The following is a 15,699-nucleotide window of genomic DNA, read 5'->3' as shown; positions in this document are numbered from 1 at the left end:
CAAAATTAAAGGGGAGATTAAAGTTGAGGGTCAGATTATAGCTTCCTCTCTATGAGCAGCCTCAGTGGAGGTCAGAAAGCAAGGTCTACTTACCAACACCTTCTGGGGTATCTACTTCCCTCAAAAAAGTGGGAAAGGGCATAACCTCACCTGCGCTATAAAATAGCTTCCTACAGTGGAAACAGGCTGGCAATCCAACAGACAGTTTTTGCCTGCCGGCTGAAAAAAGTCCTAAAAACATTTGTAGTCTGTAGAAGCATAACATCCCTCAGCGTGGATGACTGGCCCTAAGCATCTTAGCCTCAAGGCCTGCTTCAGTTGGGCCTACAAGCCCAGCCTGCTCCACCAAATCCCCATCTTCAGCTGGCAAAGCCCCCTCTCTGTAATGGGTCTTTGCCTTTCCGCCTTTGATTCGTTTCCCATCTCCTGGATGAATGGTGTCAAAGCATACCACTCCAGGCCCCTCTGCACTACTCTCGCTGAATTCACTTCCAGCATGGACATTCATGAAATCTGTGAAACCAACTTCACCACCACAGATCACACATCATCTAAGTTCATCCTGCTTGGGATACAGAGGTTTGTCAGAGTCAGTCAGTTCATCTTTCACAAAAAACGTTGCGAATGAGACAGGTAAAACAAGATTTTCAGTGCAAGAGAATTCAGAAGTACTTGATATTTCTCATACTGTTCCTGAGTCTCTAGGGGTTCTGATAGCTTTGGAAAAGAGTGATGATTTCACATGAATTTCACCTGGAGCTGTGCAAATATGCATTGTAGAACATAACTTGCCTCTTATTTTTTATAATTCAAATTTTTCTGGAAAATCCTTTCAGTTGCAGTTATTTTCGTTCCAGTTCAATAAGAATAGCCCTGGGATTTTTGTCAATTCTTCTTGTGGACTAGCAGACAGACCAAAATCAGCAGCTAGATTTCAACATATGGGAATAGGTGTGTGCACCTCTTTGTGTATCTATACATCCATGCACATATATATGCACATATACATGAGGCAGGGAGCAAGGACTTGGAAAAAGCAGGATTCCATGAGGATACCATCGATGGAATCCAACAAATATGGACTTCTTGTGCTGCCACACTAAACTCTCTTGATCCAAATGAAAAAAAAACCAACCCACAAAACCAAACAAAACCCACTTTTAAACATGTTTGCCACTAAGGGTAAGTCATCTCAGTCAGCTCTGTATTTCCTAAAGAGTCAGAAAAATGATGCTTACCAACAAAATTTATTATCCAAAATAACATACACCAATTGAAAGACCAACTTAAAATAACAAATGTTTAGATTAAGGAGTGAACTTCAATGCCAATGTAATCTATATATTAATTGATGTAATACAAAACAAAGATGAAAGCCGAGATAAATGGAAACTTTGCTCACAGGTGGTTTGGCTTGTCTTATTTAAAGTATCAGCAGATATGTAAACATACTGGTAATCTTCAGAACACGTCCTGCTGGGGGCAAACCCAATCTGGCCGAACTCCCCGCAGCCAAAAGCACACCTGAGGTAACCTATTTCTGTCAGTCAGTGCTGAGCAACAGAACCACAATAAACATCTTTTCCTCCAGCGGCAACATCTTCTGAAGGAGCAACTCCTAGCTCCTTTCAAATCCTTTTTTCTGTCAGACACCAAGGACACTGGCGCCCTCCGCCTGGGAAGCACGCTCACATCTTACCCGTGACCATGACTTGACACGGCAGGCATCAGAAAACCCAAACCCTATACAGATCATTTTTTGCAAGCATATGACAAAGAAGCTAAAACAGATAATATATGGTATGTTTACACAGGAGTATGTGCTTTAACTCCATTATAAAGGGGTGTATGAGGCCAAAATATGTCATCATTACTCTATCACTCCAGTTCCTTTGCTTGCAGGTTTTTTTAATATACAATTTGACTTTTCAAATTAGAGGAAAGAAATAATTTTAATCGAGAACAATTTGCATTTAACATGCAATTTAATTTACCCATCCTCAACAGCACTAAGTTCACTTCAGAGGTCCCTCTCAGCCCCTTTGCAGCGGCGCTGACTCCAGTGAAACCATTCGCTTGTCACTCTTAGGCTTGAGGTTAAAGCCGTTGCAAGGCCCGAGCCGCTGAGCGCCTCCTCCCAGCCGGCCGCCCCTGCCCGCTCCTAACTGCCCTAACAGCGACACTGGAGTCCGCCCGAGCTCCCCGACACGTCTGCTCTCCGCACACAGTGCCAGTTCCACTCCCTGCCCACAGGAGAGCACTCCCGCCACGGGGAAGAGGGGACCGAGCCGCCCCCGCGCCGCTGCCGAGCGCCCGCCTCCGCGCCCGGTGCGGCGGCGAATGGCGTCCGGGCTCCTTCCGCCCCGCCGGCAGCTCCGCTGTGCCGCCGTCAGCAGCGCCCGCCCGGCAGCGGAGGCGGGGAGGGCCTGAACGGCCGTCATGGTGGGCCCGGGCCCGGGCGGCGGGGTGCCGCTGGAGAACGCCAACCCTCTCATCTACCGCCGCTCGGGGGAGCGGCCCGTGACGGCGCGGGAGGAGGACGATGAGCTGCCCGACTCCATCGACGACCGGGAGATCTTCGATATCCTGCCGGGAGGGGAGGGCCGGGCCGGGGCCGCTGGGGCGGCGGCGCAGGGCAGGGCAGGGCAGTGCAGCTCCTCTTTCCTTAACCCGGCACATCTCATTCGCTCCATCAACGACCCCGAGCACCCCCTCACCCTGGAGGAGCTGAATGTCGTGGAGCAAGTGAGAGTGAAAGTGAGATCCCGCGAAGATGCGCAGCTCCTCGTCCCGCTTGCGCGGCGGTCCCGGCCGGCTCTCCCAGCGGGTCGGCGCTGCCGGTCGATAAATGCGTGTTGCAGGGCAGTGCTGCCTCTGCCGTCTGATTAACTTAATTATTTTTTCCTATCATCGACAGAGGCTTATTATAGCGGTCTACTGCAGCTAAATATAGTATTTAAAAATGTCAGTGAAGAAAACTGTTAGCGGCAAAGTACAGCTTCAAGTTGCATTTCACATAAAATGTGGCCAGTTTGGGGTAAAGCCAGCCGGTTTTGTACATGCAAAGTGTTTGGTTTTCAACAGGTGAATGACGCAGAAAGCACAGTGGCAGTGGAGTTCACTCCCACCATTCCTCACTGCAGCATGGCGACGTTAATCGGCCTCTCCATAAAAGTAAAATTGATCAGATCTCTGCCTGAGAGATTTAAGGTGAGTAATCAAATCACTCTGGAAAGCAAAAGAGGGGGATTGTGTTTGGGGGAAAAAAAAGGGAAAAAACCTACAACCAACCCTAACGAACTTACAGTGAAACATAACCAGAACTTTTTTTCATATTACGGGTGGGGGAAACACTTCAAGGAACAGAGAGGCAGTGGGCGACAGTATCGATGCAGAATTACGGTTCTGTGACAGTCATGCCAAGGGCAGGCGGGGTTATGGAGGGAAGTTGCCTGCAGGGCTTCCTCTGCAGCACGGGGAGGGGGGGGGGAGGAGAGGTTGGTGCCTCACCCCCTGTCTGAAGGAGGCTTAAGCAGATGGGGATGCAGAATATTCTGTGATTTTAGACTTTATTTTTTCTGCTATATACAGTATTGGCAAGAAGGCCCTTTTTCCCCTCTTTTTGTTATTGCCTTGTGTTTTTTTATTAAATAATTTGAACATGAGCTGCCAATGTTTTGTTGACTTGTCTTCTTTTTCTTTTGTGATGCTTTTTAAGCTGGATGTTCATATAACACCAGGAACACATGCCTCTGAGCATGCAGGTAAGGTTTTTAGTGCTCTGTTGTGTGGTCATCTTTATTATTTCTTTTAACTTTGAACATTAGAGAGGAGAGAGACTCCCACACCTGCAGAGCAGCTGTGTAGTATCTGAGATTTTACATGTATCACTTCCGGGGGATGTTACAGAATAGGAATGTATAATAATGACACTTAGATATGTTCTGTACCATACTTCAGACATCTCAGGCAACCTGTGCTCTCAACTAGTCGTTGATTTGCCTGTGTTATGGAGGACTCAGAAAATGGGGAGAGGCTGGGGGTGAATTTCTTCTTGTGTTAGACCTACACATGTGTAGCTCCCTGCTGCTGAATCATGAGCAGCTTGCTGGTTTAACTTGTGATAAGATGGGAGCTTTGACTTTAGACCGCAACTCTGCAGTGTACTTAGCATCTGCAGAATTACTAGTCTACCTGATTACCATAGCGACAGTGTGATTATGTATCTTGATGTAAAATGCTTTAACAAAGACATCGTATACCTGTGTTTTGACCGGTTTCTTGTGGTGTTTTTTTTTCTGCACAGTTAATAAACAGCTTGCTGATAAAGAACGTGTAGCAGCTGCTTTGGAAAACTCTCACTTACTGGAAGTGGTGAATCAGTGTTTGTCTGCTCGATCATAATTGCCCAATGAGGAAATCATTGGTATTCTGCTATGTTGAACTAATTTTGTATATAAGTGGTGATGCTAGTGTTACACTATCTATGAGCAAAATAAAATCACTTGGATTTTCTTAAAGAAATGTTTCATTACTCCTACAAAAAATAGTATGTGGGAAATTAGTTGACAGGCAGCTACAAAAATATAATGAAAATTGACTTTTAAGTTTTATTTACTTTACTTTGCATAAGTAGGATTTTTCTTTAAAAATACTTGTTTCAACCTGTTTTTAACTGTTTTCTCACTATCCAAAGATTAGCTATAAACTGCATTTTAGAAGTGGATTTTGTACGCTGGACTTTACAAGTACACTAAGCCAATTGACAGTTAAAATGTTTACATTCATGTGCCTGGACTGCTAATATAATTTAAGCGTCAGACATCAAAAATTGTTTAAGTTCACATGTACAAAGTTCTAACGTATTTTAGCAATAAGTGTAAACACTTCTAAATCATCTGCCTGGTTTTTATTATATTAGCTTGGATTAGCCAAATATGGAGGACTCTTAGACCTGGATAAAATGTGATTTAATTACTCATTACTTGTGGTAGGAAATACAGTATCTTTCAGATAGGATTGTGGGTTTTTTCATGCACCTGCCACAATATAGGAGAGAGTCATTCATAGTTTTCAGTATGAACAGTCCAGCTACCCTCTGCTGAAAGACTTTTCTGGCAAAGTTTGACAGCTAAATGACAAGTTTTGCTTTAAACGTATTGAGATTTACTAATAATACCTAGCCTATGCTTCTGGTCTGGGAAATGTAGCGTTTACTAAACTATTGTCTTTGGCAGAAATTGACAATAGAAAAATTCATTAAGGTAGAATTCCAGAATTAATTAGAACTTTTGTAAAAGATGTTTCTAATCAAAGACCACATGGAAAAATAACAACTTGTTAAATCCTGTCAGGTACTTTGGTGTATGCACACATGTAATGTTACCTTCATTGTCATCAGTCATCTAGACATGTCCTGGTTTTGGCTGGGATAGAGTTAATTTTCTTCCTGGCAGCTGGTATAGTGCTGTGTTTTGGATTTAGGATGAGAATAGTATTGATAAAGCTCTGTATTTTAGTTGTTGCTAAGCAGTTTAGGCCTTTTCTGCTTCTTACCCCACCCCACCAGCAAGTAGGCTGGGGGTGCACAAGGAGTTGGAGGGGACACAGCCAGGACAGCTGACCCCAACTGACTAAAGGGATATTCCATACCATATGATGTCATGCTCAGCATATAAAGCTGGGGGAAGGAGAAGGAAGGGCGGGGGGATGTCTTGAGTGATGGGGTGTGTCTTCCCAAGTAACTGTTATGCACGATGGAGCCCTGCTTTCCTGGAGATGGCTGAACTGCCCGCTGATGGGAAGTGGGGAATGAAGTCCTTGTTTTGCTTTGCTTGCATGCACGGCTTTTGCTTTACCTATTAAACTGTCTAGATCTCAACTCACAAGTTTTCTCACTTTTACTCTTCCAGTTCTCTCCCTCATCCCACTGAGGGGGAGTGAGAGAGCAGCTGTGTGCTGCTTAGCTGTCAGCTGGGGTAAAACCATGACAAGAGAGTAACTAATACACTTTTAAAAAAGTAGATTGTGCTTACCTGTTTGATGGTAATGCTTTATATTTCAGTAGTATTTTCTCTTGGAGGGTTTCAGATGCTATTTTAAAACTGGTGAAGCTTATGAACACTATGTAAACCACAGCCTAGTAGTCCAGTCTAGTCTGTGTTGAGCAGCTGAGGCAGTGGTGATTCAAGTGTGACATCTAAAGTCACAGCAAAATAGGACAGAAACAAATCAAAATCTTCCCATTTCAGAAAAGAGGCACCTAGTTTGCACAGGGCTTCTACAGAAAGCCAACACTGCAACAGCCTTTATCTGCTTATTTGGCTTAGCATCCTTTGAATGATCAGTGCTTGCTTGAATGTATGAATGAAATGGTAAATAAAGACAATATTTATGTATTATTAACACTGGGAAAGGAGCACAATGACCCAGCTGTTTATACTATCTTTCCTCTCTGCCTCCCTTGCTGAATCACTGAACTGATTAGTTCTGACATTGCCAACGTTTGCACCACAACTGAAACTTCGACCATGGCAATGCATGCAGGCAGCTCATAGGCAACACGCTTGGTTGGTTTGATTTTGTTTTCTGGGTTTTTTAGAAAATGAATTTTGCTCTCCCAGATTTTGAGGGAGAAAAATGCAAATACGTGCCGGGGGAAAACAGAAGGATGACTAAGCTGCCAACAGATTGTTTCAACCTGCACTCCAAATAGAGAAGGAATCAGTAAATTATGCTTTGTTGAATCTCTCTGCTTGGCTTTCACCACTACATCATAATAGCATTAAATAGTTTATTGGGATGTTGGCATTTGCCTCATGAAGCACATTGTACACAGTAACCCTGGGGTGCATTTTGCACCATTTACCTTTTCAGAGAAGCAACAGTATGTGGTTAGATTGTTTGTAGTTGGGGGATGACTTTTCAATAAAGGGACTCTGTTGTGGGATATTGAAGAAAAGGTCTGACTTCTGCTCCATCTTAGGGATGGAGAGTTCTGTTACTTTAGATCTGGCATTTTTCTTTAAGCGATGTGGATGTTATATTGATGTCATAGAAACAACAGTAAGGACAAACCACAGTTACTTTGCTGAAGATCACAGGTCCTCCTTGTACAGGCTCCCTCAGCTTGGATACTTGCTGAATGATAACGTACCATCAGTTCTAGCAAAAAGTCTTCCATTCCCTGGTTTTAACGATCATTAGCTGGCTCCTGCTGTATGGAGATAAAGTGGGAGAAGAAAACATTAATTTGTTACAAATATTTCTTTTCAGACTCTTATTTTTCCAAAAAGCTACCCCTAAATTTAGCTCTGGAATGCTTTGTAACAGGACACGTTCCATCAGAAACTATGACCCTTTAGAGCAGCTGTGGTGAATACAAACAGCCTCATTCAAGTCCAGGAAAAATGCCAGCAGCAGACATCTGTTTCACATTCCTAGGCTCTGGGCAGAGCCTTCCAGGGGTGGCTGAATGGCATTCACTACTCTCAATCTGCAAATGCTGTAACAGGAGCTCCCCAGGGCAACTGGCTGTGTTGTGCGCTAGAGTCACCTGCCGTGTGTTTGAGCCCGCAGACCAACGCGGTTCACGCATCTCGGGTTCCACCACACTGCGCATACTTGGGCATGCCCACAACAGTCCTGCTCCCTGGGAGGAAGCAGACTTCTTCCCAGCTGCTCCCATACTGTCACTGCTGCCTAGTACCAGCAATCTGAAACTTTTGAGACACTTCTTCTCTCAATTACATGAGTGGCAGGGAAGCAGCTCAGCAGCTTTGTATCCAAAGACACAACTGAACTGTCCGTGGAAGAACTTCATGCTTCAACGGCCGTATTTCTTGTGCTCCTTGGGTGGAGCAAAGTCTACCACACACTGGGAACTGTTAGTTAAAAAAAAAAAACCAACTTCAGTCTTCTGGCCATGCTTAAGATTGATGTGTTTACGTCAATAAAGTGCTTTGATAAAGATCTCCCTCTGGAGCTTTGATTTATAAATTACATGTTTTACAATGTTGGGTGGTGTTTTTTTTTTATAGCTGTTAAAAACATTTCCCTTTAGCCTGTCAACCAGACAACTATACCACTTTCCCTTCCATTATGAAATGCACTGTTTGGCTTAAATACAGGCTGAACAAATGGCAGAATCAACTTTTTTCTCTAAACAAAAGAAAAGCTTATAGCAAAATCTTTCAAGTGTTACTATGGAAAGGTAAGTATCAGCAAAGAGTATAAAACCAGGGGAAGCTGAGGCTATTACCTGTGTGTTTAAGTCTGCTGGTATGTCTCACAACCATTTGCCAGCACCATTTAACAGCACATAAAACTTCATTCCACAAAATGCTAAAAATACACATCTTTACAAAACATACAAATAGCAGAGAGCCCTCATTTTGTTCAACACACTTCAGTAGCTGCAGAAGACATGCTATCACATTCTGTAACCTTTCTACATATTTCTTATTATCAATTCAAACATTTCTTCTTTCATGTCCTACCTGTAAAGAGCTTTTGCATCCTGCAGCAGGTTATCTCCATTCCTTAACTTTCCTTTGTGGGTCAAAGGAGCAGCCCTGTCAGCAGTGATAAAAAAATCCTGGTTGGTTGGGTGGTTGGAAACCCTCCTCTCCCAGCTTCATTCCACACACTCATCAGGGTCGCTGAGTAACTTGCCAGTTGTCTCATCGGTTTTGTGGCTTTTCAGCATCTTGTTGCAGCACATGCAAGCTTCAGATGCCAAAGCTCTTTAGTACAGAAGTTAAATCAGTCTCTGGTTCCTGCCATTAGCTCAGTTCCCAGGACAGGGCTGGAGGGAGAGAACAGGGCAGAAGTTAATTTTCAGCAAGTCTGTGGAACAAATATAACATGGGAATGGGGAGCAGCTGCTGCTAGGGAGCTTTGGGAAGGCAAAGGAAGAGAGAAGGAAATGGCAGAGGTGTACAACACCTCACTGTGCTGCCACTAGCTGGGGAATGCCTCCAGCCTTGGTCTGTGGCAACATGGAGAACAGGTAGCTTCTACAGTGCTGGAGGCTTTGTCCTCCAAATTGCAGGGGAAATAAGTGAGCTCCCATTACTGTAGGCTAGACATCCCCCACCCCTCTGGTTCCCTTGTTCCCTACAAGCTGGCTGCCTGAAGGGGAGATTCTCACCTGGGGCCTGTAGCTAAGGGATGGCCACAGCGTGGCCCCCCCCTACCCTCTCTTGCTGGGCTGTTCCACAGCCCATCCCATTACTGCCCTTGTGCTGCTGCAGGTAACGAGAAAGCCTTTGCGGTCCCACTGCAGGGAAGTCAGAAACAGCAGGAGGAGACAGAAAGATCAGGAGGAGAAGTATCTACGTAAAACTAATGCTTTAAGTTGACAAGGGAGATGCACACCTTGCCAGATCGCAAGTGCAGTGGCCAGAGTGTGGGCAGCAGCTGTGTCCATGCTGAGCAAAGCAGGAAGACCCAAGCAACTGGCAAGTCATCACTGCCAAACCCTCCCTGCTGGACATGATCCTCCCTGTTATTTTGATGTAACTTTGAGATGATGGTTTCTCATAGCACTTTTTTCCTAATCTACCCAAATTAGTTTCATCTGGGTTCCCATCAGATGTGTCACACATGGCTTTGACCAAAATAACTTCAGTAGATTGTCAGGAGCTTGCTTAACCCCAGGATGCCTGGCAGCTTGATTTCTCTACACTTTTACTAATGGAAGAGCTGGCACATGCCCTAAGGATTATGAAGGTATCTAAGCAGCAATACTTTTTATTTCCCCTGCAAAGTGACAAATAAATCATCCATGTAGTCTGAAATGCTTGCAGAGAGAAACAATAAATGCCAATACGTTCCAAATTTTTTCCTAATGGTTTTAATAGAACAAAACTTGTTTTATGACTGAAAATCAGAAAATAGTTTCATTAACACTGCAGCCAACTTTTTAACAAACACAATTACTTTTGAGGTAGACAGAAAATAATCATTAGGAATGAGTCACATAAATTGTTTCTCTTTGAATTGGTACTGACTTATTTTCACAACAATGCATTTTGGACTTGTTTTTGAAACATAAGTCAATAATGTAAAGAGCCTGTCAAATTATACTTTATTAATGATTCTTACTAATGACAAAATTGACTGGGAGCTTGAAATAGAAGCTGTTATCTAAACAATTTCCCCTTGAAACTCACCATTCAGGGTCTGATCCTGCAAACTTAGAGCTTTAATTAAAGTTATACTCTGGATTATATTTTCAGCACAGAAGTGATGTAGTCTTGTCACATTTATTTTTGTTGGTACAAAGAATATTGGGCCATTCCTAGTAAAACAATTCAGAGTTAATTTATTTTTTCAAACAAAAAGTAAACATTGTATCAGCTTTAACCTCAATCATAACTGCCTTACTTTAAATGTATATGCCATTTGCGTGTACACATTTCAGTTCATCTGTAGTCTAAGCACTTAACTCCACAGGAGATGTATTCATGCATTTACCAAGTCATATAATTAGCAGTTTTCTGCACTTCATGGCTGAATAAATAAACACTATAGGTTAGATGCAAACTGTATACACATCAGTTAATGTATCCTACTAGTTTAGGACTTGCAACATATTCTACTAATCCTTAAAACTACAGGAACTTTGCTATGAATGTTATGAAGATGGTGTACCTTCCTCCAACATTTTACTGTGATCCAGTCTTCATCTTCTTAAAAGTTGCTTGAGTCCTTCACTGACTACAAATAAATTGTGTCTTTTTTTTGGCTTGCACGCCTAACTGGGCAATTCCTGCTTTGCCATGAAGAATGACAAGATGAAACAGACAATGTGGTATGAATCATGCCTTGGTCCAGTTGGGAAGAATGGAAGCCATCCCACAGAACAGGCTCTGGAATACACAAATAAAATAACATGCCAAAGAGAGGAAATACATACATGAAAGCTGCCAAGACTGTGATGTAATGTCTTTGATTAGCTACATACAGGTCTGTACAGGAAAAAATACTTGCCACAGAAACTGCAATGCACGTGTGCTGTCACAAATACGGACAACTTGAGAGGGACTGCCCTACTCCAGGACAGATTTTTCCCTGGTACCAGCAGGTCTCCTGCCAGCACCATGCACAGCCTGTCCCAGCCACACAGGCTGCCCTGCTGCACCCAGGCTGGGAAACAAAATTTGAAAGCCCTGCAAGTTAAATACTTTTTTTGCATGTACAGTCAAATTGTCAAATTAGCGAGATGTAGAAAAGGGAATATAGAAGAAATGGGAAATGGGATAGCTGAAATCGTGAACTGAGATCCTGAATCCTGATGTGGTTCAGGGTCTGATAACGGCACCCCGGCAGATGGTGCTACGATTCCACATGGGTCAGCAGCTGTCCCGAGACCTGGCCAGCACAAACCCAGATGAGAAACAAGGGAAGATGTCTTCATCCAGCACCTCAGAGCTCCTGCTGCCTCTCAAGGCTGGAAAGAGTCCCCCCAAAGCCCAGAAGCTGGCCTGACACCTGTCATCCTCTGCTGAGTTCATCACCCTCATCCGGGGCACCAAGGCATCGATGCCTATGCTGTACCTGCTAGATCACATCAGTTTTTTGGCTTGCACTTAACTGAATCCCTTCACATGCATAAAATTAGCGTTCGCCATGCACAACAGCTCTGTCCCTACACATAGTGATGGACTGACTGTACATACAACAGGATGTCTTTTCCACTCATAAAATCTCTCTTTTAAAGCTGACACGGTTTCAGCTGAACTGAGATACAATTTATTTCAGCTGACTTGGTAATAATTGAAGCATTCCATTTTAATTTGGATGATGGTTAATGAAATCTGCCATAAAATTTTTTGTGGGTTTTAGTCTTTGTAAAAAATTGTACAAATGTCATAGATATACAGAAATAAATAGGAACAGTATACAATGCATTGTTATTTTCTTTCACAGCTAATCAAGGGAAGCCTACATATCGATATGACTTGATGGTGACAGGATGACAGACTCATTTCTCCAATGAACCATTTTCTTCTTATAAGGCAAAAAGAGCACTGCATCTGTATGAGATCATCTAGAAAAGTCCTCCTTCCTGAAAAATACTATATTCTTTTTTGTTGCTTAGCTACATGCTGCTGTTACCTTAGAAGGCTGTAGGTTCATTTGAATGATTCTGGTGGTGCTGATGTGCTTGAGCAGAGGAGTAATGCAAATATATAACCCTTTCTTTGGTAAAGATTATGAAAGCAAGTGGTGAGTGTGAAAAGAAAAAGCCTTTGCAGAAAAGCAGTTTACTGTATTCATCATATCCTTTTTGACATTAATTGTTGAATAAAAACCATTTCCCCCTACAGCCCTGGGTACATGAGCAGGCAATGAAATCACAGACTTGATGCTTTTGACGTGAGAGTCTGATGCCAAGGAAGCGTTTGCCTGGTTCATGTTAATTACTGCTCTGGGTAAGTGTAGAGAAAGGAAAAGACTGTCAAGGCCTGATTCTAATCTCACTTCCAAAACTGTAAACAGGGAAAAATGCCATGAAATGCAACCTATTTGCTGAATTTCATTACCACCAGAGAATGGGATGATCACTGAGTCCTTCTTTGAATATAAGTAGCTTTGATGATTTGGAAAATTAAGAAAGTCCACTTAAAATGCCTAAGGCCCAAAGATTTACATTGTAATGTGCCTGTCAAAGAAATCTCTGACAGGGAACTCTGCCCTCAAGCATGAGACATGCAGAGATTGACAGCTGAGCAATAATTCCCTAGCACTTCCCCAATGTGATCAGCAGCTCAGCATGCCACTGCCTTGCCGAAGATTTAAGTACGCTGGTGTTCGCTAGATGTGGGAAAGTTGCTTGCAGGAGGAATAAGATGAACGGGGAAATAAAGTTATTTCTTACCTGCTTCACTGTAACTGGTTTGCGTGTAGAATGTCCTTGATATGCATCAAGATTTTGCAGTTTTATCTTCAGGACTGAGAAACTTTTAGCAGTGGAGTTTTGATTCAGCTTTTTCTAGTTATGGCTGGCTGTGAAAGATCTGCATTTGCTTTCATAAAATCATATTTTTCAAGTCTACTGTCTATAATGCTCTTTATAAAAGGCACACACTTCATACCATTCTATTACCTCAACCTATGCTTGTTCTTGCTCTCTGTATTTTATCATGAGCCTAGGTCCTGATAATGATTTATTTTTGAGAGAAAGTGGTAGATAACGAAGCATATTATGATTATCATAATTATTACTACATTCTTTCTGAAGAATAAAATCAGAAAAAAAAACTTTGGCAATTTAAAGTGAAAATAAGAAAGTTCATTTGATTCTAGTATAATTCTAGGATAAGAATTTTGGAGGTCTTCATCACAGTATCTTGTACAGTAGCATAGGCAAAGCAGGAAATGAGACATTTAAAAGAAGCAGAGATGCCTATTACTGCTGTGATGCAAATGTGGAATTTGCCAAACTCAGCACATTCCAGCTGGACAAATTCTGAGTTTCTCCTGGAACAGATGATAACATCTCTCACATCCAAATTCCTACACACTTTACATGAAAGATTCCATGACATCACTCACCACAGGAAGATACCGTAAATTCTTCACTGAGTTATAAAGAAGTGTGAAGAATTTCAAATTCATAAGTCTCCCATGTCACTGCAAGGTTTTGTCCTTGCTTCAAGCTTTCATTTGTTGACATGAAAGGGAAATGGAGTTTTCCTCTAAGGGAAACAAGATCAGACTTTATCACCTAAAGCAAAAGGCAGCTATGTTCTAATTCTGGTCACCACCAGTGCAGCAGTTCTAAGCACTATAAATGCACGTTTGGACACAAAACTAAAGTTCTCTGTGTAAGAAAAGACAGACTAAAAAATCCTTGTCCCTTTTTCTTATCTAGTACACAGAAGAGGGCAGCACAGTTAAAGTTTCACTTTATATTGTCACAAACATTATAAATTGTGTTTCTGTCATACGTCCTTCTCTCAGTGATGAATCTATGCAACCCTGTGACTGGAAGCATGTTGGTCATCTCCTCAGAGGACCACAGCTCTACTCCTACTTATGGGTTTTCACTGCAAGGAGACTTTACCTTGTTCACATGTCGTATTCATGGAATTATCTACAATATGATGACTTTATCCAGATCTTCAGGCCCCACATCCCCAGATCTTCTCTCCTTTGATATCTCTGTAATGTGTTGAAATGTAAGCAACACTTTGTCAATGGCACAATCTGCCATATTCCCGGCACCCTCACTTGTAATCTCTTGCTGCAGGGAAGTTTTCCCTTACAACTACACTTTCTTTCTGCAAGTTTCTGCGCTTTTTTCTGCAGTACTATGTGGAAGATGCCTGCTAACAGACAATTTTTGAAGACATTGTCCGGGAGGCGTATGGAAGAGATGGGCTCTGTGGGTTGCCAAGGGCAGCTTTAGGCTGTTTTCTGCCCAATTTCCTGCCAATTAAATCCTTAGTTCTTCAATAAAAGACATTTACAGTAGGTCCATGAAAATATTACTTAATGCTCAGTTGACAGCATAAACAGATGCTAGGAATTCTCAAGATTAACAAAGAAAGCAGAAAATGTCACTGTCCACTGTGGAAGTCCACAGGCACATGCAGTTTGAATAATCTGTGTCTCTAATGTGTGTGCTTCTTGTCCCCTATGTATTAGAAAAGATACAGAGAAAGGCAAGTAGGGATGTTTATACAAGAAGTGACTGAATACTCTAGGTTCCTCAGCTGAAAGAGGTAATTACTGAGGAAAGCTATAAAATCATTACCTACATGAAGAAGACATAAGGGAAATCTTATTCTCTGCTTCACAATACAGTAAATGGCTGTGTTGCAGAATATTGAAAATCTACACGGGTTAAAAAGCAATTAGAAAAATATGCAGAAAAACATCAAGGGCCTCTGAACAAAAGGAATGCTTCTGGTCTGGTGGTTGTACAGCGGGAGTTTTAACTGTGTTTATCATGTTCTTATTGTCCATTCTTCTTTAGATATCTGCTACTGACAGCTGCTGGAAACTGGCTGTAAATTGAGTCTCACCCAGTACAGCTTCTTTAATTTGTTATTGTAAATAGGTTCATTCCTCTTGCCAAGAGCTACTGCTGGTAAACAATAAATCTTACATTTGCAATTTGCTTCCTTACTACTATGTACTTCTTAGTAAGACAGACAGCCATTTAATTTGCCCACTCTTTGAACCAAGTGTCTGGTGCAATCTGTAAATTCAGAAACCTTTTCATGGTATCAGACTTCTAGATATTTCTTGTAAAGGGCCTCTGAAATCCACACTAAGGAGTATACATCCCACAGGAATTGTAACAGGATATTTAGCATTCCACTCATGGACGGATGATGTATGTCATGCACATTGGCCATGACAGGCTTAATACTGAAAAAGCGGAATTAGGGGTGATAAAAGAAAATAATTATGGAAATATCTTAGGTCATGTTCTGATTTTACTCCAAACTTGAAATTCAATAGGAGCAAACAGCTGATCACATACAGTATGTGCTAATGAGTCCATTCCGCAGTGACTGAGGAAACTAAGGGGTTATCCAAACTCTGACTCTTGTAACAGGGTATAGCACGAGTGGTTACCATGTCGCTAAGAAGTAAACTCAAATCTGAAAAACTAAAAATCAGTGCAACTTTGAAGTTAGACTGAGACAGAATGCTATTCCCAAGTATATTCTAAGAGGA

The 15,699-nt window shown here is 42.2% G+C and overlaps 1 protein-coding gene and 1 long non-coding RNA gene across 3 annotated transcripts; one reads left to right on the top strand and one right to left on the bottom strand.

Annotated features, from left to right (window-relative positions):
- The first annotated feature begins 2,136 nt into the window (after positions 1-2,136).
- On the top strand, positions 2,137-4,524 carry CIAO2B (cytosolic iron-sulfur assembly component 2B). Of its 2 annotated transcripts, none has more exons than XM_054840568.1 (5): positions 2,137-2,583; positions 2,680-2,745; positions 3,085-3,210; positions 3,719-3,764; positions 4,307-4,524. In XM_054840568.1, exons 1-5 carry the CDS (start codon positions 2,440-2,442, stop codon positions 4,402-4,404), a joined length of 480 nt encoding a protein of 159 aa, XP_054696543.1. In that variant the 5' UTR covers positions 2,137-2,439; the 3' UTR covers positions 4,405-4,524. The 2 variants fall into 2 exon arrangements, with proteins under 2 accessions (XP_054696543.1, XP_054696542.1); XM_054840567.1 differs by having other exon boundaries at positions 2,275-2,583; positions 2,680-2,757.
- An 863-nt stretch (positions 4,525-5,387) lies between these two features.
- Positions 5,388-10,874, bottom strand: LOC129212245 (uncharacterized). Its single transcript, XR_008579123.1, has 4 exons — positions 10,657-10,874; positions 10,176-10,303; positions 8,499-8,806; positions 5,388-7,216 (listed from the first exon to the last, which is right to left on the bottom strand). It is a non-coding gene; the product is annotated as an uncharacterized LOC129212245 (long non-coding RNA).
- Positions 10,875-15,699: the final 4,825 nt, after the last annotated feature.

Source organism: Grus americana, chromosome 13, assembly GCF_028858705.1.
Source record: "Grus americana isolate bGruAme1 chromosome 13, bGruAme1.mat, whole genome shotgun sequence".
NCBI classification, from domain to species: domain Eukaryota; kingdom Metazoa; phylum Chordata; class Aves; order Gruiformes; family Gruidae; genus Grus; species Grus americana.
This window is presented reverse-complemented; position numbering and strand designations above follow the sequence as displayed.